Source organism: Cheilinus undulatus, linkage group 20 (genome assembly GCF_018320785.1).
Source record: "Cheilinus undulatus linkage group 20, ASM1832078v1, whole genome shotgun sequence".
Classification (NCBI taxonomy): domain Eukaryota; kingdom Metazoa; phylum Chordata; class Actinopteri; order Labriformes; family Labridae; genus Cheilinus; species Cheilinus undulatus.
In genome coordinates this window covers 15,897,598-15,922,104 of record NC_054884.1, presented here as the reverse complement: position 1 = coordinate 15,922,104, position 24,507 = coordinate 15,897,598, and the positions used below count along the sequence as shown (strand labels likewise).

The following is a 24,507-nucleotide window of genomic DNA, read 5'->3' as shown; positions in this document are numbered from 1 at the left end:
TGTACTATGAGGATTTATTGCCATAATGCCATAATGAAGATTGAGTCTTCATTATGGCTTTGTCTTTCAGGGCAGGCTTTCTGACGTGCAACAAACCTTTTTTTTTTTTTTGATCCAGATGTTCTCTACTTTTTTCTTTACACAGTTATTATTGCACTGGTAGTGATAAACTATTTAGATATCATGTGATAACTATAATAAAACTCACCTGATTGCTGTCTTTCTTGACTGAATGGCCATGCACAGAAAGAAAAATTCACCCCTTGCATGCATTGCAAATTAGCCAACACACGTTAATATTACTCAAATGTTTCCAAACACTTCATTTATTTGATGTTAAACATTAAAATGAAAATAAAAAATATCCATATATATTTCATATAGAGCTAAAGAGCAAGGTACAAGTTTAAAACAAAACAGAAGTCTTCCATGTGGCTTAATATTTATATATATATATATACACATACAAGGCGTGGTTTGAATACTATACAGTGTGTTTCCATAGCTGCACAGGTTTCATGGATGTTTATATTCTTCTCTCAGTTGAGGCACGACTAGTGAGAGGTCAGGGATCGGGCCAAGTGCTTCAAGACTGCTGCTGCTTACAGTAAAACATTTCAATCTCAACAACTAAACAGTAGGACTTGCAAAGCAAAGCTTATTAGTGTTAAGAGTTCCACACTGAAGCAGTAAGGAGGAAAAAGAGGCAACGAGATCGTTAAGCAATTCATATGACACTGTACAGTCATGCAAAGTCCTAAATAGTTTAAGTTCTTTTGAGATGATACTCTCACACCAAAGTCAAAACTAAGCAAACACAAATTCAGATTTTAAGAAACTTAAAAAAAAAATCCAGTATTACGAACAAGTCACAATTGTTTACTTAATTTGACAGAAGTCAGGATTTTTGGTTGCACTGCGATATTTGACTTGAAGTCACTAAACCGATTTGAGACCAAAAAAAAAAAAAAAAGATTCCTCAAGTAGTCAAGTGATAAGTGCAATCCCAGTCCTCTTCCCCCTTCACACACAGACACTCCATTAAAAAAACTCTCATACATAAGCAAGATAAGCATCACATTGTTTCCACTATCAGTCAAACCATAGTTATAGTACAGCAGATGCCCCAACACTCAATAGCAAACCATACTCTTACATCAATCCAGTAGTTATATACAATAGAACTGGTGCAACATAAACATTTAAAACTTTAGATATAGAAACTGTAACAGTAAAATACAGCAGATACTTAATTCATACTGGGAAATATATATTATTTATACTATGTATTGCTGTCTGTTTTGGCATTTTGGAGGATCAATATAATGCTGTCATGTATCCCTTGCAGCTTTTTGACACACCTCCAACATGAACTGATAAACATCTATATGTTCTTTATAGAGACCGTACACAGGTTTGATTCAATAAAACTTTTTTCCATTAATTAAAAAAAAAAATTATGAACACATGTCAGAGGCATGAAGCAGCAGGTCTAAGTTAAGAATTGACCTTTACAGATTTGTTCATACAAGAGTCCACAGCTAATTCTGGCACCGCTGTAGAGATCTGACCAAAAATCCACCAAGAACAGGATAGAGGAAACACGCTGCAGGTTGAGGACATTTAAATCTTTTTGGAATCTTTCGCTTCAAAAAGCTTCATACGCTCCTGCACAGTTAGTCCCTCTTTCAGGCTCTGTTAAAGACAAGAAAAAGAAAGGAATTATTTAAAGATGATGAAGATACATGATGGCAGAGAACGCAGCAGAGGGCAAAAACACACGGAGCAGTTATGTCTGATGTTATTCAGCTGTCAGTCCCACATATTTTCTGTGCTGGACAACACTCTTTGATCTTAAAGAAAGATGTACAGGAAAAAGTGGTCATTCTTAAACACTTTCATGCCACAAAAAGACGAGACTACAGAGCCCCTAAAGTCCCAAAATGGTCAACAATTTTCTAATGTATGCATAATATTGTCAAGTGTGAGAAAGGTGCCCTAAAGTAATGTTCCAATATGTGTGCAATACAATAACTTATTTGCATGATACTCTTAATTTTTCACTTTTTGGGACTTCAGGCCCTCTGTAGTAGACACTGGTGCACACAGTCCACAAAAACACAGGAATTAAAACTCAAAAACACAAGGACAAACACAAAAAGAACAGCTTTAAAAAGAAAAAGAAAAAAAAAAAGTTAAACATGTAAGATATGTGGAATAAAATAAGAGTGCTCTCATTCCTTGATACAGTGATCACAAATCATTGTTACTAAAAACTGAGGACAAACATTGATTGTAAGTAACTATGATTTCAGGTATCAACAATGTAAAGTTTTACAAAGTCACCTTACTGTTAATATCAGTGCAATATAGTAAACACCTCTTTGACTATACAGTGCCTGTAAAAAGTATTCATCCCCTTTGGATGCTTGCCTTTTTACTGATTTTATAAATAAATCATGGTAAATATAATTTTTCTTTTTTGAAAAAATAAAAACCCTCTAATGTCAAAGTGAAAACAGATTTCTACAAAGTAATGTCAAGTAAATCAAAATCTGTTAGGTAAAATAAGTGACTGCATAAATATCCACCCTCTTCAAGTTCGTATGTATTAGTAGATGCAATCACACTTTCACTTTGGCTGCAATCACAGCACTGAGTCTGTGTGGACAGGTCTCAATCAGGACTGCACATCTGGCAATCTTACTCCATTCTTTTTTGTAAACCTGCTCAAGCTCTGTCAGGTTGCACAAGGATTGGACATGAACCACCCTTTTCAAGTCCAACAACAAATTCGCTATTATATTGAGGTCTGGGCTTTGACTGGAAACATTCACTTTTAGTCTTTAAACCACTTCTGTGTTGCTTTCACTATATGCTTCAGGTCACTGTCCTGCTGGAAAATAAATCTTCTCTCGAGCTGTAGTTCTTGTGCTGACTGAATAAGATCGTCCTCCAGAATTTTTCCTGTATTTTGCTGTATTCATTTTACCCTCTACGTTTACAAGCCTTCCAGGGCCAGCTGAAAAGAAGCATCACAACAGCATGATGCTGCCACCACCGTGCTTGACAGTGGGGATGGTGTGTTTTTGGGTATTGTGCAGTGTTTGGTGTCCACCAAACATAGGGGCTTGCCTGATGGCAAAAAGCATTGTTTTGGCCTTTCTTCCATTTGATCATAGAGTCTCCCACATGCCTTTTGGTGAACTCCAGTTGCGATTTAATTTGAGTTTTCTTCAACAGTGGCTTTCTCTTTGCCACTCTCCCATAAAGCTTTGACTGGTGAAGAATTCAGACAACAGTTGTTGTATGCAGAGTCTCTCCCATCTCAGGTGCTGAAGATTGTAACTCCTTCAAAGTAGTCCTAGGTGTCTTGGTGGCCTCTCTCACTAGTCTCCTTCTTGCACGGTCACTCATTTGTGAGGACAGCCTGATCTAGGCAGATCTACAAATGTGCCATATTCTGTCCCTTTCTTGATGATGGATTTAACTGAACCCTGGGGGAGGTTCAGTGCTTTTAAAACAATTTTTGTACACACCCACTGACTTATACTTTTTAATAACCTTTCCTCTGAGTGGCTTGGAGTATTTTTTTGTCTTCAAGGTGTAATAGTAGCCAGGAATACTAATTAACCAGTGACTGGACCTTCTAGACACAGGTGTCTGTACTACAATCAACTGAGACACATTCACTGCACTCAGATGATCCTCATTACACAAACTGTGAGACTACTAGTACCAACTGGCTGGAACTCTGTTGAATTAGGTCAGCCACTTTTAAGGGGCTGAATATTTATGCAGTCACTTATTTTATCTTACACATTTTTGTTTGACATTACTTTGTAGAAATCTGTTTTCACTTTGACCCTAAAGATTTCTTTTTCTTTTTCAAAAAAGCCAAATTACATTGACCATGACTGATTTAAAAAAAAAAATCAATAAAAGGGTAAACATCCCAGGGGGTGAATAAGTTTTATAGGCACCGGAAGCATTGTTAAATCTGTTGAAAAACACACTTTTAATATGTCTTTTCATTTTAAACGTAAGCTGTGACATATATACCAATGCAACCAAATATCAGTATAAAATGCAGCTGCCATCGTAGCACACCACCTGATGCTATTGGAAAATTGCCCCTAATTATTGTGTATTGCCAACAACCACTTCAAGGCTCACAATGGGCTGTGATACACAGCGATGCAGACCAGACTGGCAAGGACTGATTACCCTTCTAAATCCTGCATGTAAAGAAAACAGGGGACTGCTAAGGTAGTAAACATTGTAGATAGCTGGTTTCATTGAAAAGGCTCCTCAGTTTAAGACAAGTGACCAGCAGAGGTGGGCAGAGTGACTCGCAGACTGTATCTATAAATGTCACTACAATCACTGCAGGCGGAGGGTTCATCTACCGTAGCGTAGCTAGCAGAGGTACAAAGTCTTGATGGCAAAAATGGATGGTTCTATAGGAACTGCAGGTTGTGGAAACAACTAAATCATCATGCAGGAAGACATTTTGAACATTTTTCCCCACTGGAACTATCAACATTTTAACCAGTTACAAAAACGTTTTAAACTTGAAGTTTTATACAAATCTAAACTAATCAACCTACTGAAAGTGACTTTCAGGGGCTAAATGAGGGGTTTTGTTTCAGTCACAACTGTTGACCAGTGACACCCCACTTACAATCTTAATTCTAAGCTATCAGAGTTCAGTAAAGATGCCCAAGCAGTATAGATTTCTCATAATGCTAGGCAAAACAAAAGCAAGTGTGTATCTTTCAGACAACATGGCAGTTCATCATGTCAGCCTCCGTGAGCGCAACCCACGGTAATGTAAATTTAAAAAGCTTTTTTCTGATTTTGTAAAAAGAAAACAAAAGTTTTAAGGGGATGATTGTACACTTATTTTAACATACTTCACATAAATATATAAACATTATATCCCATTTACACCGTTTCTGTTGGGTGAAATGCTGCCAACTTCTTCACACTACACCTTTAAGTATGCAGGAATAAAACAAGAAAGCTTTTTACATATCGAGTTTCAGACGCTGTTTCCAGCCATCATCTAGGAAAGCTAACACTCACATCTGTGATGTTCAATTGAGGGGCTGCTGCTTTAGTTAACTTTTACTGCGCAGTTTTGGGGGAAAAGAAAACTCAGTGGAGGGGGAAATCATGCAAAGGGTTGTTAAGGCATGCTTTGCTCTGCATCATACTATACCTACAGCACATGTTGGGGCTGAGGGGGAATCACCCCACAATGGGAGTGTCAGCTATCCCATGAGACCTGTTCAGTGACAGACTGATGGACAAAACACACACATGACTTAGAGGTAAAATTGTCTTGACTGACTACCTGTGGAGCACATCTCTACAGTATGCAATGGCTGAGGTGTGACGACAAACAGATAAAATCTCTGCAAAACCTTTGGACTTCACACAACATAACAAACTGTGTAACTAGTGAACTACTGCATGGGTTTGACAACATCTGAATGTTTAATGTTGACACAAGAGAGCTGGGATTAAGGAAGGAAAAAAACAGCACTTTTAGAACTCACCTTCGATCGTACACCTCTTGATTGCCTGGAGGTTGATGATTGTTCCTTTTTCATGAAATCAGGATTGCTTTTTGATTTCATTATATCTAAAAACAAAATAAGGGTATAAAATTATTAACACTGACCTGAAGTTACATAATAGGATGACTGATGTAAAAATCAAATCCTTGAACAGTTAACACCTAAACCAAAGCTTCGCATAGGAAAGGAAACTGCCTCACATCAGAGTACACGAAATATGTCCAAAGAATTAATCCCTTAGTCCTCTACTAGCCACTTTTCCTTGACCTCGAAGAAAAACATTGCAAGGTTAAGGAAAGGTGTGAACAAGAGGATAGGAAGAGGTAGCTTCAACGCCTAAGCATAAATCAGGCTTAATGTTTTTTTTTTTTGTTTTTTTTTACTGGTTCACGTTCACCCATTACATTGATCACCCAAATCCAAAGTATTCTATTTTACTGAATTCAAACTCAACTCAACCTTTGACATAAAAAGAAATATTGCCTTGTTTAAAAATAAGGCATATGAGTATTAAAAAAATGCTTTCATTTACCATATCCAGATGTGACTGATCCGTCCACAGTCCTTTCGCCTAAAGCTTCTGTGGCGATCAGCAGTTTTTCCTTCAGTTTGCTGATATCACAGTCAGCTTTTGCCTTCACAATGCTGAGCTCCGTGTAGATGTCCTTATATTTGTCTGTGGCATATTTCTTGTCCTGTTGGACATAAAGTTTTAATAGTGCTTCTCCAGTTTTCTAATTTTGTAACAGTGCATAGAGAAATACTCTTAAAAACCTTTGATAAATCATTTGCAGAACATTTAAACATTCACCCTTAAAGCAGACTGCAGTTCATCTTTCAAAGAGTGAATTTCCTGTTTGAGATACTGGATTTCTGACTCTTTAATTCGTAGCAACACCTAAATAAAGGGAGACACGAACAGTAGATTACAGAGCAAATGTAAATGTGTGTTAATGTGCAGGAGTGTTGGTGTATGCTGTGTTTACATACCTCTAATTCATACACATCCTTGCCCTGGGTAAGTGTGGACAGAGCAGTTTCACCGCTGAAACAGGAGCGCATCCGAGTAATCTCTGCTGTCAGCCGGTTATTTAACTCCTGTTGGGCACGATATCTTTTAGTTCATATGGAGTGTTTTTAAACATGACTATGCATATAGCACTATGACAAAGTTTTTGCCCCCTTCCTGATTTTGTATTTGGTCGCACATCTGTCACACCCTAGATCAGGGGTCATCAACAACATTTGGAAAAGGACCGGCATTTTCCTATACAGACACCTTGGGGCCAATCTCTTAAAAGAACTAAAGATATTTTTTAAATGGTCTCATTGACATATTTTTGCTTAAATATTTTAATTTTATTTCTAATATATATCTAATTGTTTGCCTCTAACAGAGAGATTAGTCCAATTTATCACAGCCAGCCATGAGGGAGTGATTGAGATATTTTAGCTGAATATTCCTGAAGCCAAAAATTGACATATAAAATGGCAGTTTTAGCTGGAATGGACTAATAAATTTGTGTTTAACATGCACCATATTTGCTAGTAATGGCTGACAGGTGGTTTTCTGGAGAAAAAACAAACAAACAAAAAAACAGGATGAAACATTAAGTAATTCCTGCTAAAACTGTTTCAATCTCAACTGTTTTTGGACTTGTTTTAATAGCTGTTAGGAGCTTATTAAAAAAAAATACCACAACATATCTTTTCCTCTGCACATGATCTGAATATGGTGATACTCTGCAGGCCAGATGTGAGGATTTTGGGGGCCTGACGTGACCCCCGGGCTGCCAACTAATGATCACTGCCAGAGATGTTTCCGTTTAGGGATGAACAATTTAGGAAATAATCTAATTGCTAATTTTTCCCCCCAATATTACAATTACAATTTAATATTTAACTTCCTCATCCTGTGTATTTTCAACAAAGACAAGTATGAAATCATTTTCCATAACTTACAAAAAAGGAAAGTAGGATTTTTAGCAAACTATCCTAGAAACAAAATGACACTTGAATGTTTAAGCTACCAAGAGCTACTTGCTGGTGTGTTTTGGATCATCGTCCTACTCCATAGCGAGAGTATATTTGAGCTTAAGATTACAGATTGATGGCCAGACATTCTCCTTCAGGATTTTCTGGTAGACAGCAGAATAAAGTTTTCACCATTTGTGGATAATGGCTCTCACCATGGTTTGCTGGGCTTTAAAGCTTTAGAAATAGCTTTTTAACCCTTTCAAGACTGATGGATGTCAGTGACTTTATTTCTTTCTCTTCTTGAACTTGTGTTGCTTTGTGAGACATTTCAGCCTACTTCACTTTGTATGACCGGTTCTACTCTAGGGATTTCTTGAATCAAAAAGTCTGGCAAAAATCAGGCCTGGCTTTTCGCTAGTGAAATTGAGCTCAGCTTTCCAAAAAACTGTGGATAATCAAAGTTAAATCGTGATTTATCAAGAAGGAAATTATTTTTCAAATAGGACCAGTTAGGTTAAGATGGCTTATTTCCCATATACAAATGTAACTGCATTTCATATTTATTGGGTTATCTTTGTCTAATACTAAAATTATTTGATGATCTAAGACATTTCAGTGTGATAAATAAAGATGAAATCAGGAAGGGGACAAATACTTTTTCACAGCGCTGTATGTGTGTATTCAGACCTGGTTGTGAGCATTAAGCTCCTGGTTCTCTCTTTGACACTGCCTGAGCGCCTGCCGCTCAGCCTCCAGGGCCTGAGCCAGGTGAGCATTTTCTAGACATTTCTGAGAGTACTGCTCTGACAACACCTCCAGTTCTCTCTGGATGGACTGCAGTTCTTCCCTACAAAGTCAAACAAAAAGAATATCAAGTGGATTCTTCATCTGATGTTAAAAAATGGCCATCACTTCACATCAGTATTAAGTGACAAACATCTTCTCCACTTAAGTTTTAAAACCCTGCATGCTCCAAACTTTTTACTTTTTAAAAAAGCAATAAATAAAGTCAAATTTATGTACTTTGACATCTCCCTTTGGTAAAATATGAGTGTGTTTATGGTCATGTAGGAATAATACGTACTCATATTGTAAGCGAAGCTCATCAATGTCAGAGTTCAGTCCACTGAGTTGGGAGCGCTGAGTCTTCTCTAGCTCCTCCTTGTGGGCATTCTTCATAGCCTCAATAGCTACATGAAAGACAGAAAGCATGTGTTTCATTTCTTGTTTAAGTCAATCAACTAAAGGTTGTATGACATTAAAATTCCTTACCAGCGATTGTGGCAGCAGTCTCCTCAGCCAGCAGTCTCTCCCTCTCTTCCATGAGTTTGGAAATCTCCCTCTGATGCTGCCTCTGGAGGTCTTGGATTACCTTGTGGTGGGTTTCTTCCATTGCTGCAAAGCCACGTTCACAAGTGGCCTATGGGAAGAAAGTGTCAACAAGATATCGTCACCAAAGGAATATTAGACCTTCAACCAACGGATTTAATGTCTGACTATATCAAGTGTGATATCTAGTTTTAATTCACGGAGCTACAAAGTGTCATGCAAATCAGTGAAAGAGCCATGCAAGCTTTTAAGGATCAAAAGCCCAGCGTTGCTGGTTAGACAGTGAGTAAAAGCAAATTCTAGTCGACCTCTTGTTATAAACAGGATGCAGTTCCTACTGTTGTTAAATGTGGGAAATGGTATGTCCACTAATGCCCAAATGCAAAACCAATGTGGACATATAGTAAAGACATGGTAAAATGTAGTCATCTTCAACAGAATGCTTTTGTGCATTAAGAGTAATGAGTTTCTCAATCTGAGCTGAAGGGTTTGAATTTTTAAGGCACTTGTTTCCCTGTTTTAATTCTGGATTAATTTTAGATCTGCTTCACATGTGTAAACCACTTGTAGCAGCAAATGATGCAAAACAAGCTGTATTGGGAAATATTGACAAACAAGACAATGGTGGATTACTGTCCAAAGATAAACCTCAAAAGCCCAAAAGAAAAGCCGTACAGTCCCATGAGGGAGTCCCATTGGGATTCTTTTCCCAGGAGCCATGAATTGATGTGCCAAAGTGGGTGCCAATCCAACATGCGGATGTGGAAAATCTAACTTTAAAAAGATGGCACATTTGAGCTCAGATACTTCACCAGATACCAGATTTGACCCCGTACTTTCATTATGACTGGAGGGATAGACCAACCAACCAGCCAACCCTGCCATCCCTAGCACCACTGCCTCTAGCATGGCAGAAAATACATTTTAGTGACTGTACTAGCAGATCTTTTAGTATTGGAGACCTCAAAAGTAGAGAGCATGTCAAATCACACCATTTCCCAACTCTTAACTTTTTTGTGCATATGATTGGTGAACAAAAGCAGCTAATTTAGCAGTTAATTTATCTTTTACTAGTGATTTACTTATCTAATTTCTATTTATGTAAATGATTTCACTAGGGTAAAATGAAAGAGCAAAAACCTTAAGACTTTCAAAGTCTCTCTGGTATTTCTCTCTCAGGCTGGCGACATCTCCTTCTAGGTGCTTGTTCTCCAGTTCATCCCTCATGGTGTTCATCTGAGTCTCCAGTTCTTGGATCCGATCCTTCAGAACCACCATGGAGTCCACTTCTGACATGTTTTCCCCCTTCCCCTGTTCCTCCTCTTCCATTGGTGTAGCCGCCTCATCACACTGAGGTGAATGGAAACCTTTCCTGTCCTGTTGATTCTCTTGGACACGCTGAATATTCTCCACATACTGGGAATGTAACTTTTCAACCTCCTCTTTGTGGATTAGCTGAAGCTCACAGATCCTTTCCTCAAACTGCTCCTCCAGTTTCCTCACATGAGTCTCGTGTCGCTCCTCCATGGTGTTCATGTCTACCAGCAGAACCTCAAGTTTTCGTTGACTGTCGGCTGTCGTCTCCATGAGGGCCAGCTCTGTTGAAGCACGGCCTTTCTCGGCTTGGCTTAGCTCATGTTTGTGCCTCTGCCTTAGTTCTTCGGTCTCCTTCTGGAAATTCTCCTGAAGGACACCCAGCTGCTTCTGCTGCTGGGAAAGCTGGTTCATATGTTTGCTGACCTCATCTTTTAGGGTTTGGTTCTCTTTCTGGAGTGAGGCTACAGTCTGAGTGAAGTTCCTACGCTCATCCTTTAGGGATGCTTGATATTTCTCTTTGATTGCACTGATGTTGTGAGAATGCTGCTGGACCAGAGCATCCATGTCCTGACCAGTCTGTTTACACCAACCCAAGTCTTGTTCATGCATTGCCCGTAACCTGCATGCCACATAAGCCACTTGAGCCTGGATAAGGGCTTCACGCATACATAGGGAGGTATTTGTAAAGTTACGTGAAGACTGGTGTCCTAAAACAGCATGGACCATTTTAGCCAGTCCAGGTTGGTTTCCACCACATTCTATCTCTTGAGAAAACTTATGGAGGATTGCTGCTTGTCTCTGAAGCTCATTAGCAAGGCTATCATGTGCATTTCGAAATGATTCAATTGAATCTACACCACAAGAGGGCATCTCTCCAGCCAGCTGTCTGTCTACAATTTCCTCAGCCAAGTCTCTAGCTTCTTCCATTTCAATCTGCTCCATGTAGGGAGCAAGTTCAGGAGGGTGGATGTCTGCTAACTTGTGTTTGCTAAACCCAAAGTTATTTTTGACTTCTTTTATCACATTCTTCAAATCAGGTGTTTTGGAAGCTTCGATAATTGCTTTTAGAGCCATTTCCCTTTGATGTAAGTTTTTATGTGCTTCAGCCAGCTCCCTTTTGAGTATTTTGAATTTCTCTTCATAACAGTATTTCAAGTTTTGAATTGAGTATGCTAGCTCTGCTTTAATGAAGGTGTTTAAGATAACATTGGTATCAACATCTACATCAGCTGAAGCACTGTCCTCTTTGGATGTAGCAGCATCCATCTGAGCTTTCTCCAAATCTTTCCAGAATGCACCTTCTAACAAGAGCTTCCTGGTCAAGACATCTGCATAAACTATGGCCAGGCAATCTTTGTCACTTCTTTTAATCTTCTCTATGTCTTTCCATAACTCTGCAAGACCTTGGAGGACGTCAGATTTTGAAGTCTGTATTAACAAAGCAATCTTGTTCAAAACTACAGCCTCAAAAGACAAAGTTTTAGCAAAGAGTTCCAAAGCATCTTTATCTACAGTCTCTGGGATTTTGACGGCTGGTGATTGCTCTTCCAGTGTCTTTTGTCCTTGTCGGATATACAGTGATGCAGTAAATAAATCATTCTCTATCTCTGAGAGTGAGTGCAGCTGTGAATCAGTGGTATCATGAGAGCCACTGAGAATATCCCTGACTCTCTCACGACTGCTTTCCACACAAGAAAGAGCCTTGGCATAGTGCTTATTGGTTGCTGTACTTGCACTGCTAAACTCTTTATCCGGTTTGGTTTCTGACATTTTGAGATCAATCTCTCCGCTTAAGTCTTCTGCTTGGGTGGATCGTTGCTCCTCTAGATTCTGTGTGAGGTTCCTTAATTTATCCTCAGTGGCAAGTAGTTTGGTCTCTAGGGTATGTATGATGGATATGAACTTCTCTGGGTCACTACTGTGAGGGCAGGTTGTATCAGAGGAGATATTTCCTTCACTTATCTGCATGTCTTCATTTTCCACCTGATTAACTTTTTGTCTTTTCTCTGCAAAGCTGCTAACCTGGCTACTCTCCAGGCCCTCAGCGTTATACTTTTGGCACTGAATACTTGAAAAGCGAATTCTTGGTCTCTTAGCTTGAGACTCCTTGTCATCTGTGGAGACCTCAGACTTTGATTTATTGTCAAAGGACAGTTGGAGCCCTGCACTTGCCGACAAGGAGACTGATGTTTTGAGCCTTGCTTTCTTGTTGTGGTCTGGAATTTGCCGTCTCTCCATGCGTAGGTCAGCATAGCCCAGCTGTAAAGCATTAAGATGCTGCTCTAGCTCTGCTATACGGTCCTCTGCAACCACAAGCTTGGCCTGTAGATCTTTTTCAGCACTACAGGGCTCAGCCCTATCCAAGAGACTTTGACTCATTTGGCAAAGAAGCTCTTCCTTAGCTTGTAGCTTCTGTTCTGTTTCCTCTAAGCTATTTCCAAGTGCAGTCATTTTTATAAGAGCCTCTTTTAAATCTTCCTCCTTGCGCGCCATCAACCTCTCATACATCTCCTTGGTCTGTCGGATCTCTTCCTCCTTTTCTCTGAGAAACTGGCTTATTTTCTGAAACTCTTGGGTTGCTCTTTCATATGAGCTCTCTAGGTTGTAGTAATCAGCCTCCTCTGACTCCAGACGATTGCGGAGCTTATTCACCTCACGATCTGCTTCAGCAATCTGGTTAAGAAGCTCCTGACAGCGACAGGTGAGCTGTCCTTTCTCTTCTTCCAGCCTACGAACACTCTGCCTCAGAGACTCTACCATGTCAGTCTTCTGGACCACTTCCTCTTGTAGCTTCAGTAGTTCCTCCTTGCTCTCTTTTCCTGCAGAGGCCCGTCTCCCTCTGAGCAAGGCCTCTACCTGTTGCTCAGCCTCCAGCAGCCTCTTCGCCATCTCTTTCTGTGCAGTTTCAGCCTCAGCTAATCTCCTGCACAGATTCTGTCTTTCCCTCTCATGACTCTCTTGCATGGCATCTTGCTCCGCCCGGAGGCGCTCCTCCTTTAGAGCCTGACCCTCTTCAGTAGCATCCAGCCGAGCGGTCACCTCTTGCAGTTTCTCCTGCAGCCTCTGAATCTCTCTCATATGGTCTCGTTGCAGTGCCTGCTGGCGCTCCAGGTGCCTGAGAGCCTGGTTTCTCTCTAAGAGGCTGGCCTCTACCTCACGGAGTCTTTCCTCGCTGTCTTTTAGCTGGGCTCGCAGGGTGCTCTCGCTGCGGCTATATTCCTCCTCATGTTCCTTTGAACGGTCCTGCTCCAACTTGAGCTCATTGCGCATTCTGGCCACAGCTTGCTCACTAGCCAAGATTTCAGCCATTGCAGACGCTAATTTTGCCTGCAGAGCCTGAATATCATTCTCATGGCGGCCGACAGCATCCTGAGCTTCAGTGTAGCTTCTCTTAAGTGTCCGGATTTGCTGCTGAGCGAGGTCTTGCTTGCGTTTTTGGGCCTCGAGCTCACCCTGCAGGTCTTGGTTTAGGCTGTGCAGGCGTTGCCATGGCACTCTATGCGGTGAAGAGGAAGGGGGGGTTGCAGTCTTGAAAAAGATTGATGACACAGTTTCGTTAATGAAATTACCTTCCCTTCCAAACCATTAACGGAGAACCACATCTCATGGGCTACCAGGGAAATACGTTTTCTCCTTTTTTTTTTTTTTTTTTTTTTTTTTATTAAAATCAATCTCTCCTTTGGACAGAAGATTTTTTCCAAGCTACCACTGTGCTTTTTCAGGGATGATGTGGAAATTGAAAGTTGTAAATGACACTTCACTCACTCATCATGTCAAACAAACATATGAAAGGAAAATGTTGGAGTCTACTACAGTGATGTTGACATAAAAAAGAAACATTACTTAACAAGCCCATTAGACAAAATGCAACAAAATTGAACCTTGACCTTGTGATGTTTGCTGTGTATCTTAAAACTACAACATATAAAAAAGCAATAAGTGCACATATGAAATCGTGAAAACAACAAACAACATGCAGAAATCAAGCTTGAGATAGACACAAAGAGAAGCACACAGGAAGACAGAGAAAAAGCACAGCGCAAGACTCTTACCTTAAGCACATCAGACCAAATCAATTAGTTTCCCAGGAGATGTGAAACTCCGTAAAAACAGTTAGTGAAAATTCATGCTAAGAACACCACAACCATGCGTATCAGAGAATAAGCACCCACACCAGTTAGTGGAATATTAAACAAGTCACAAGAGCTATACAAACATCTTTCATTACTCTGCTTAACAAAATAAAAAATGCATAGCACTGTGGTACGTTTTATAAAATATGACCAGCACAAGTATACTGTCTCCTAGCCTTAAAACTATCCTTTTAATTGTAACACCAGGAATTATACATCACAACTTTGGCTATCTTAATTTGAACCACCGACTATAAAAAAAAGATAGACAACACAACTCCCTGAAAGTGAAGTCAAAATGTCTCTTCTACTTCAAAAAAAACAAAAAGGCAGAGACAGAACAGACAGTTTAACAGCGAATGGACAGAGAAATATGGGCTTTAATGTGTTTGTCCGCGGCCTGTGTGCATTTTGATGTGCAAGGAATAAAACTTCAGAGGTCATTTTAAGACAAATTATGCTAACTTTGACACCAATCAGCTATGATTTCTGCCAAGAGAAGATTTTGGGGAGATCTTGTTACGAGCAAAGACATACTACCCTTTTTTTGGGCTTGTTTATGTACAGAACAGGTGAGAGTTAAATTAGCATCACCACTAGTGGCATGGATCTGAGGCAAAAAGAAAAAGCCAAGACTTTGCCTGTGGCAACTGAGGAGGTTGCCATGGATGAGAAAATCTAAAACTGTTTGATTAATTGATCGAATCCTTAAAAATGATTACTTATAGTGTATGTTATACTAGATCTCTCAGGCCCTTTGTATTTTTTCAGTGTGCATTAAAATTTCTATAACTTTGAGAATCTGCTTCAAACAGGCACAGAAATCTAGTCTACTGTAGACTATACTAACCTGAAGAATCCTTTACTTTTATCAGTAGGTTAAATGTGTACTTTGGTTACCTGAAGGGTGGCACACCAAATCAATAACAATGTTTCTCCTATATGAATGATACTCAGGCAGGCTGTCCACGTATGATTATGGCTGCCCATCAGTATATAATCTCAATCACATGTACGCACATGAGAGGGACAGAAAACAAAGGGAGAAAGGGAGAAATCCCCTGCCATGCACCACTAGGAACGGTCCTAGGCAAATAATAGCACATCTGATTACTGCAAATCATAACTGCATTTAGCCAACTGGTCTAAAGTCAAGAAAACATAATATGTAAACCAACTTCACAATGTAATGGCGTGAAGTTGGCTTGCTGAATGTGGCTAATGTTAGCAGTGCTAGCATCACAAACTTTCAATCCTCTTTGCGGGGGGGGACTGCCATCACCCATTGCTTCAGTTGTATGTGAGTTTAACCTGACAGCCTCTGGACAACTTTATCTGTTTTCTAGATAAAAATGGGCTAAACCACAATGTCCCTATGAGATTCTATCGATGCTATCAGTTTACAGTGGGATTATAGAGAACTGTAGCAGCATGGTAGTAGTCACCGGGAGCAGCCACAGGGTGTAGGAGTGGAGGGCGGCTGTGTTACAGTTTAGACAGAATGTTTGACCAGTATTGTTGGTCTTAAACAGTTTAATATTACTTTACCTTGCTTGTAATCCTGATGCCAATTACCAAAGGATTTGAATTTAACTGTTTAGCCAGCTAAAACTAAAGCTTCTTACTCCTGAATTTTAATATTTACTGCAGCTGTTTGCTGCTTATGTGCTCCTCCCCTATCACCTGATGTGATAACAGAATGATAAGTACATTTGTTGTTGTTTTTTGACATCTTAAAGGTCACAGAATGTCAGAGCTGCAAATCTGGCTCCAAATTATGTCATCAGTGCAGTATGCCAGTGCCCGTTGCAAAGGAGGCACCTTTGCTTCATTTTCATACAAAGATAAGAGGTCAGGGTGCATTGTCTATTTTTCATATACAGTCAATGGTTTTTGACAGTATTTTTTTATATACTCCTATTAATCCTGCCTATTGTTTGTCAAGTGTAGTACCTGCAGTACATATCCCTCTCTGGCATTTTGCTCTCTCCCAAGTGCATCTTCTAACTGCTCTTTTAAAACGCTGTTTTGCCTCTGAAGACGGTCCAGCTCCTTCTGTTTCTGCCCCAACTAAACAAAAAGAAAGACAGGAAATAATCAATCAATTGCACAACCTTTGAATAAATAAATATTCTCAGTTTAAGACCATGTTGTTGACACAAACCTCTTTGTCTAGCAGCGCAGCTAGCTCATGAGCAGGTAATCTGTCAGAGTTAGCAGAGTTCCCCAGAGCTGAGTTAATGGGCACTTGTTTCTCCTCTCTTAGCGGTGTGGTCTCCACCTGATGCCATCGCTGCTCAATCTCCTCTTGGACGTCCGAGGTTCTGTTGTCCTTTTTAGCCTCACCAGCAGGATGGTCTACTTCCATCCTCCCTTGCTCGTGGCATTCTTGCGTCGATGATGCCGGTGATGCAGTGTTTAGCGTGGACATCACTGTGACAGTAACAGTATTTGGCATGTGAGTTGCACTGGTTGTGCTGGATGGAGGAATACCCCTCCTTACATTCTCTTTTTCTGCTTCTTCTGTCACAGACTGTGGGTGGGAGCCTGACACAGAAGAGGTCTGGAGGGAAGAGGTAGAGACAGGTGAGGATGCTAAAGAAGAGGCGGAGGAGGAAGGGGAGCAGTATGAGGAAGTTGTGGAGAAGGACGAGCTGAGATCAACTGTGTCGGCTCGTTCTTTTACAGGCTTTGCAGTCTGTTCCATTTTAAACTCAGTCCAGTCATAGGTCTTGGAGCGACCCTCTCTTCTGCGCTCACGGACTCGGCTTTTCCGGGGCTCAGAGGCAGGGGTGGGGGCATTGTTGCCTGCTGGCTTTCTGTTGGCATCAGACCTGGGAGCCTCAGGACTCAGGCTTGGCTCAGGCGTGGTCTGACATGGTTCCAACATCACCTGGGCTTTTAAATTCTCATCAGGGAGGGATCTGGATGAAACACATGCATAGATTATAAAAATAATTTATAAAATGACTTTAACTGAAGTTAATAATGTTTTTATTCACATCAGCTGGACATAAAGCTGGACAAACAACAACACATACAATTCTGACGCTGCAGCATCGCCTGAAACAATTAACTGAATTGATCATGCTTCCAATGCACATCAGAGCACATCAAAATGCTTCAAAGGCACACTGCATTAGACTGAAAGCAGCTTGGTGTTCACCATTATAATCTGAGATAAGTCTGAAGGCAGATGCCTGCCCTTAGCTGCTATGTTAATGCAACTTCTATAGTAGCTTAATGCAGAGAATGTGTTCACAGTTAACTGCTCACTGTTTCACACTTACAGTGTTAAGAGGGCAGAGTGACATGACAGAATAATCTATTTTCATCACGTTGTGTTGAGGTGTCGGGAAGTGAAGTGAGTCAGGGGAAAAATGAGAAGGGGCAGAGCTCAAGAATGAAAGAGAGGTGTCTGTGCAGAAATACCACAAGTATTACACATGCTGCTGCAAAAGATCAGCCGAGTCAATATCACGACTTAGAAAACGTGGGTCACAGCAGTACATAATATAAAACATCATCACAGTACTAAATGTGAAGCATCAAAAGAGTCAGCTTTTTTGTTGTTGTGTTTAAAGCACTCTCAGCTGAAAATAGTTCAACTTTTAGAATATTTCTTCTTCACTGCCCAGTCAAATTCAAGAAGTTGCAGGTTTTGATATCACAATTGTTGGCAACAATGAGGCAAACTGTTCTGACTCTCCTTTTTTCATGACGAGAATTTCCATGTCTAAAGCTGCTGTTTATGTCAGAAGGGAATTCCTTGTTATTTCCATTTCATGATTTCTTGAAAGCATTTCCTTTACAAAGAAAAATATTAAGCCGTTGTTGGAGGAAATGGCTCCCTCTCTAGTCAATATTTGTAGCCCCACTGCATTTGCTTGTCAGAAGCAAATCTCCCTGCATCCAAAACTAGCCGATACCTATAGACTGACCAAAAAAGTAACAAGAACATACAAAGCATCCAATTTAAAGATGTACCCAAACAGCTATTATCTTATTTGGCTGAACGCACATTTAAATTGTGTTTAACTAATCTAAAGAGGTAAAAGTGTTTAGATAAAAGTCTAACTTATCACAGGGTCACTGTGTCAAAACACTGCAATACCACGCTGTTCCTACAACACGCTAACCGCTAGACTTCTCAAGTTTAAGCTCTGGCAGGTAGGCAGTGGTCATTAACTGAAACTACAGTGGCTACTAGTGGCGGGAGGCTTCATTACAATAAAAAAAAGCATTTGACTGGGACACTGGTGTGCCAGGCACGCCCCATGTACGCAGTTAGCCCAGGTTTAAATCCGGTCAGTGGCACTTTCCCGCATATCTCCCCAGCTCTCTCATCCCTGTTTCGAATTCTATCCACTGTCCTCCACTGTCAATAAAGGCATAACATGCTCAAAAGTAAATACAAAAAAAAGTGACTGCAATTTTAGGCCCATATTAAAAAAAAAAAAAGGCATTTATACTACACTAACTACCTCTACATGGGAGTCAGTCACTCATCTCTCTTACGTGAAGAGAATTCATTTCAAAATTGTATTGCTTGTTTTTAAATCCCTTCATGGTTTAGGCCCCTCTCACCTATCTAACCTTTTAAACCCTTACACTCCACTATGATCACTCTTGTCCTCTGATCAGTCTCTCCTGGTCATCCTTTGGATTCAGAGGAGAGTATAACTTGATTTGCAGCAGTAAAACAAAGGTGTTGGCACCACACATGTGGGGATTATTCAGGCAAATAATCGTTTGTGATGAGCCTCCACTTGGGATTCATTGGGAGAGGCAAATCGGGCCTCAAATCTGGCTTAAAATCACGTAATATGTGGCCAGTCTTAAGACATTTTCAGCAGCACACTGGGTTCGTCATTCTAGTTTGTTGATGTGATATCAATGTGTATGTACAGCTGCACAACCTGACGAGGAGACATTACTCAACAATCACATGACAAAGGGACGACAAACACGCTGGGCCTGACATTGCTGAGCAGTAACATCACTGTTGGAGGATTGGGGGGAAGGGTGATGGGGTGTCACACACAAGCACTCCAACCTGGGCTTGAGAACGGATAGTTTCAGAGAGATGTTTTTCCTGGAAGCAGGTTGAAAATACCAGTTGATGAAGGAAGAAAGAGAAGGAAAGAGAAGGTGAGGAAGAGAGAAGGATTAAGAAAAATAAAAATAAGTGAGAAAAGTAGTGGTTATATCTGCCCGTGTTGAAAGTGTTAATCCTCTTTGGGTATTACCGGGTGACATCAGGAGCGATAGTGGGTCGCACATTCTTCATGATGGCTTGAATCCAGTTGCGGCGGATTCCAGAGGTCATGGCTGACAGGGTGCACGTTCCGTCTTTACACTGAGAGCAGAAAGACATTTCATCACAATAAGGGACAGGAATGAGACAACATGTCGATTTAAATAACTTTGACACATGTTTGTCACATGAAGAAGCTTGAAATAAAATATACAGCAGATATCTTGTAAAGAGGCAATGAAGAGTTTCTCTTCTTTCATTTGCTGCCCCTGACTGTAACATGTGGGGTTATTTTACATTGACTGCACAATAAATTTAATTGTAACTTCTTGAAAATTATTGGAAATGTTAAAGTAGTGATAATTCAGAAGACGTGCAAAAAACTATCTTTCAGAGGTCTACATTGCGTTTTGGCTCTCCAGTAACCACACAACACTCCCTTTGTTAAAAAGCAGCATGGGACAAAAAGCAACAGACTTAGCCTCATGTTACTCTGTCGTTTTTCTGTTGAACTCAGGCTCAGAAAGTCTGACTGAAAGAAGAGGTAGAAAGTACCACAATGACAGAGAGCACAGGTACGTTTTCAAGTGAGTCTTAAAGACACATTTTTAACACAACAGAGATAAGTGATAAAGTAACAGGATGTTTCTAACTAATATGCAACAGTTAACTTGACAGGACAAAATCTAGATACATATTCTTGAAACATACAATAAACTCTAATAATTAACTCAAAATCATAAAACTGTGTTGCCTTTGCTGTCCTGATAACAAGGTATAGAAATAATTTGTTCAAGGCTGATCCTTTGTTACAAATTGAGGCAGCTTTAAGCAATTATGAAAGAATTTGTACATGTTGGATATGATGGTGTAAGAACAACTGCTTCTGGTTCTTCCAATGTATATTTGGGTTTACAGAGCATCTTATTTATCACAACCCCATTTCCTAAAAATCTGGGACCTAAGTAATACAGTATGTGATCATTTGCAAAACAATGAATCCACATATTCAATTAAAAATAGTACAAATGCAACATATCAAAAGTTTTAACGAAGAAATGATATTGTTTGTGAGAAATGACATTTGAGTTTTATGCCAGCAAAACTTGTCAAAAAGATTTGTACAGGGTTATGTTTGCCACTCTGTAGCTTCATCTCTTCTTTAAAAGCAATTTAAGCATTTGGAAATTAAAAGCACCCTCTGTAATTTATGTCCCAGCTTTGTTGAAAATAGAGTTGTATTGTTGTTTATCATCTATTTCAACTGTGCCCCCAAACTGGGAAAAAAATATCAATTTAGCTGAACAGTCAGCAGTGCATACTGGCAGCTCAATGGCACTTGAGATAAAAAGTGATAACTTCATTTGGTACACCTGTTCAGCTGCTCTTCATAAAATTATCTGCTCTGACAATCACATGGCAGCAACCAATGCATTAAGGCAGTGGTCCCCAACTTTTTTCCCTAGGGTTGCCCCCCTAGGGCCTACATACATTTGCTTTTGACAACTATGTGACATATAAACATATAAAACATTTGACATATAAACTATCCACTATTACAACAGTGTAGTAGAGCCACTCTGGGGGGGGGGTTAACTCAAAATTCTCAAGTTTAATAAGTTACTTTTCCAAAATAAATAGAAATGTTTTTCTATATGAGTTATACATTTCAGTGAGCCAAAACTATGACTTTTGGGATCATAAAGTCCAGAATCAAACCACTGTTTTAGTTTGATTTCTTGTATATTTTTGACTTGACACTGTTGTAAATTTACAACTTCAAATACCTGAAATTTTTGAGTTTCTACTAGTATGTCAAAATTTAAGACTGTTTAAACCCAGAAATTTCAAGTTTCTTGTAAACTTCTTACTTCTTCCATTCTGAAATTCTGAGTTTGTTTTCTTGTAAATATACAACTTTATAACCTTAAAAACTGTGATTTTTTTTCACAATTTTTGCTCAAAATTTGGCTGATTCTCTGCCTAGTTTAACCTTTTCCGTTCGCCTTAATACACCGTTGTACATTATATTTTTGATCACAATTTGTACATGTAAATTTGTCCACGTCAGAGTAGTCAGGGTCCCGCATCCCCCCAGGATCTTTTGTTCCCCCCTCAGGGTTGCCCTGATCCCAGGCTGGGAATGATGGTCTTACAGGCTTTTGTGTAGTTTATGCCAAATTTTGACTCATCAGACCAGGATCTTTTATTCCAATCTTCTATTGTCAAATTTAGTTGCGCTCATGTGAATTGTAGCCTCAAATTCCTGTTCTTGCTGACAGGAGTGACACCCGATGTGGTCTTCTACTGCTGTAGCCCGACTGCTTCAAGGTTCGACATGTAGTGCATTCAGAGATGCTCTTCTGCATACCTCACTTGTAACGAGTGGTATTTTGAGTTACTGTTGCCTAACCTTGCAAAGCCGAAGGATTGGCCAGATTCCATGTCTGTTGACAGGCAGATCTAGCTAGCAATGCTTCAAGCTGAAATTGTTGTGCCCAGTAACAGAATAAATGAACCAATGATCATCATCCATGGGTAGGATTTAGTTTTACTGCAAGCCGACCAGTGGTGCAATTATGTTGGAACATTTCGCCACTAAAAAGAGCACAGAACCACACAGAAGGCTTTTACCTCAGAGATTTTTTTTAAGGTTCTGCCTTTTCCTGTCTGTGGGGCACTGCCTCAGGGATGTCAAATATGTACTTGCAATGGATATGTAAAACAGTCCAACTGGCATGTCGGGTGCACTGTTGCCTTTCAACCGCTCAAACCAGTCTGGTCATTCTCCTCTGAACCCTCCTATCAACAAGGCATTTTGGCCCAGAGAACTGCTGCTCACTGAATATTTTCTCTTTGTTGGACAGTACTCTGTAAACCCTACAGATGGTTGTCCCTGTATTTCAGTAGATCAGCAGCTTCTGAAATACAGACCAGCCCATCTGGCATCAACAACCATGGCACATTCAAAGTCACGTAAATCACCTTTCCTGTTCATTCGGATGCTTGGTTATAACTTCAGCAGATTGTCTTGGCCATGTCTACATGACTTAATGCACTGGTTTCTGCCATATGATCAGCTGATTAGATATTTCAAGGTAATGAGCACTTGAGTTTGGTGCACTATATAGAGTGTTTGATGAATGTATTTCTATTCACCCCATATTTCTTAATATGTACAGCATTCTTTGAGCTTGTATTCTTGATAAAAGCAACTGTAGGGTTAAAATAGAGATTTTATTTTATGCGTACACAGAGAATGTACATCAGTAGTTTTAATTCTGGTTGATGCGTTTATATATTGCATCATTCCAGAATGTTTAATTTTATTTGGAAAGATCTGACCCTAAAATTTTTAGACTGAGTATAAACCTCACTTTAAACAGTGGCATTCTCCACACAAACCTCTGAACAACTAGCCTATTATTTCATTGTGTTCAATAAAGTTTACTCAATCCTTATATGCACAGTGACCTCTTGTGGAAGTCTGTGTTTTTTAAAAGACTGCAATTTTTCATTAAATCACCTTAAGTCACAGACAAGGAGCACAAAATGAGGTACTTTACAGACTTTCAGGTCTTAACTAGCTCTGTCTGCTATTACAAAAAGACACTTCAGTCTGGCCGCTGAGCAGAAGGAGCAGACATGATTACTGGCGTTATTAATCTCCTAACACCAAGCCCATGTTGTTCTTGGGCAAAAAGACAACAATCCCTTTGCGTTTTCTAATTCTGTCTTCCTCTAGAAAATGTCAAGGGAGCTGCTTTGCACAAATGTAAACAAATGAACTGACCTTGCAGCAGTTGTCCTCATATAGGATTAGTAATGCAGTTTAAGTCTATATGTAGCAGGAACAAAACCTCCCCACTGACATCAAATGGATAACCAATGCAATGCAACTATATGCGTCTAGGAAGTGTTTTGCCAGCAACAAGTGCTAAAAATGTTTAATGGTCAAAGGATTATATGACAAATGGATTCTGTCAGAGGTTTTCAAGACTGGATAAGAAGAATTACGCAATCATTATACAATAATAGATCTCAGAGAATCCATAATCATAAATACTATTCGCAAGCTCAGTGTGGAGCAAACATGAGTGAATGTAGCTGAGGGCAAAGCTTCTCAATGAAGGAGGTGAGGTAAACACATGGAGGATGAAGGGCACATGGGTTCAGAGAGACGAGGCTGGCAACGGCTGCTGCAGATTTAGACCAGCATGATGTCACCCTCCCACCGAGAGATGACAAGTCAAGTGACATCCATCATGACAGACAAACAATCGCTTCAGACAGAGAAAAATGGCAAAACCTGATACCTGAACTTGCCCCACATGGAGTCTAAGGCTGTTAATAGACTTGCAGGCGACAGAAGGGCTCAAGTGTGTAGACAATGAGTTTCATCTTTGCAGGTGATTTACAACGCGGGCAGATCGATGACATGACGAATAAACACTCACCACGATTTGGAAGCCGTAATTCCTCTGGACCGGGAACTCTTTGACATCGTAACATGTGGAAAGGTCGATCTCGCCATCTAGTTCTGAAGCCTGAAGAAAACGAATGAACAAAATAAAAGCTAAAAATCACAACTTTTGATTCAGCCATCAAAAACAATGCAGTAACTTAAAGATAGCTTTACCTCTTCAGCTATCGAGTCCTTGTAGTACCTTAGACTCTGATCTGTCAGAACGAACCAGTGTTTTTTCCACTAAAGAAAGAAAAGAGAGCTTTACTTCGATTACAGCAGTCCTCTAGGAGTATAATATAATCTTATTCACTAAACAGATGATGATTTAATCCCACTTAGGGAAAACACATTACCATTCCATCATCATAGAGCTTTGTCATCCATCCTTTTTTGAAGTTTAGCAGATCAGGCTGCAAATAAGACAGATCAGAGTGATGTGAT

The 24,507-nt window shown here is 39.9% G+C and overlaps 1 protein-coding gene across 8 annotated transcripts in view; it reads right to left on the bottom strand.

Moving 5' to 3' along the window:
- Positions 1–317: 317 nt before the first annotated feature.
- si:ch73-103b11.2 (protein outspread) overlaps positions 318–24,507 on the bottom strand; it is an 88,539-nt gene continuing 64,349 nt past the window's right edge. For 6 of the 8 annotated variants that reach the window (XM_041816486.1, XM_041816487.1, XM_041816492.1 and 3 more), the window contains 16 exons: positions 24,420–24,476; positions 24,238–24,306; positions 24,056–24,145; positions 19,591–19,700; positions 19,398–19,436; positions 16,506–17,265; positions 16,295–16,411; positions 10,032–13,736; positions 8,835–8,982; positions 8,647–8,752; positions 8,250–8,409; positions 6,576–6,683; positions 6,397–6,483; positions 6,118–6,280; positions 5,565–5,650; positions 318–1,695 (listed from right to left, as the gene is read on the bottom strand). In XM_041816486.1, coding sequence (XP_041672420.1) covers positions 1,624–1,695; positions 5,565–5,650; positions 6,118–6,280; positions 6,397–6,483; positions 6,576–6,683; positions 8,250–8,409; positions 8,647–8,752; positions 8,835–8,982; positions 10,032–13,736; positions 16,295–16,411; positions 16,506–17,265; positions 19,398–19,436; positions 19,591–19,700; positions 24,056–24,145; positions 24,238–24,306; positions 24,420–24,476 — 5,877 coding nt within the window. In that variant the 3' untranslated portion in view covers positions 318–1,623. Of the gene's footprint in view, positions 1,696–5,228; positions 5,306–5,564; positions 5,651–6,117; positions 6,281–6,396; positions 6,484–6,575; positions 6,684–8,249; positions 8,410–8,646; positions 8,753–8,834; positions 8,983–10,031; positions 13,737–16,294; positions 16,412–16,505; positions 17,266–19,397; positions 19,437–19,590; positions 19,701–24,055; positions 24,146–24,237; positions 24,307–24,419; positions 24,477–24,507 lie in introns of all 8 variants that reach the window. The other 2 variants (XM_041816489.1, XM_041816488.1) reach the window with 2 other exon arrangements.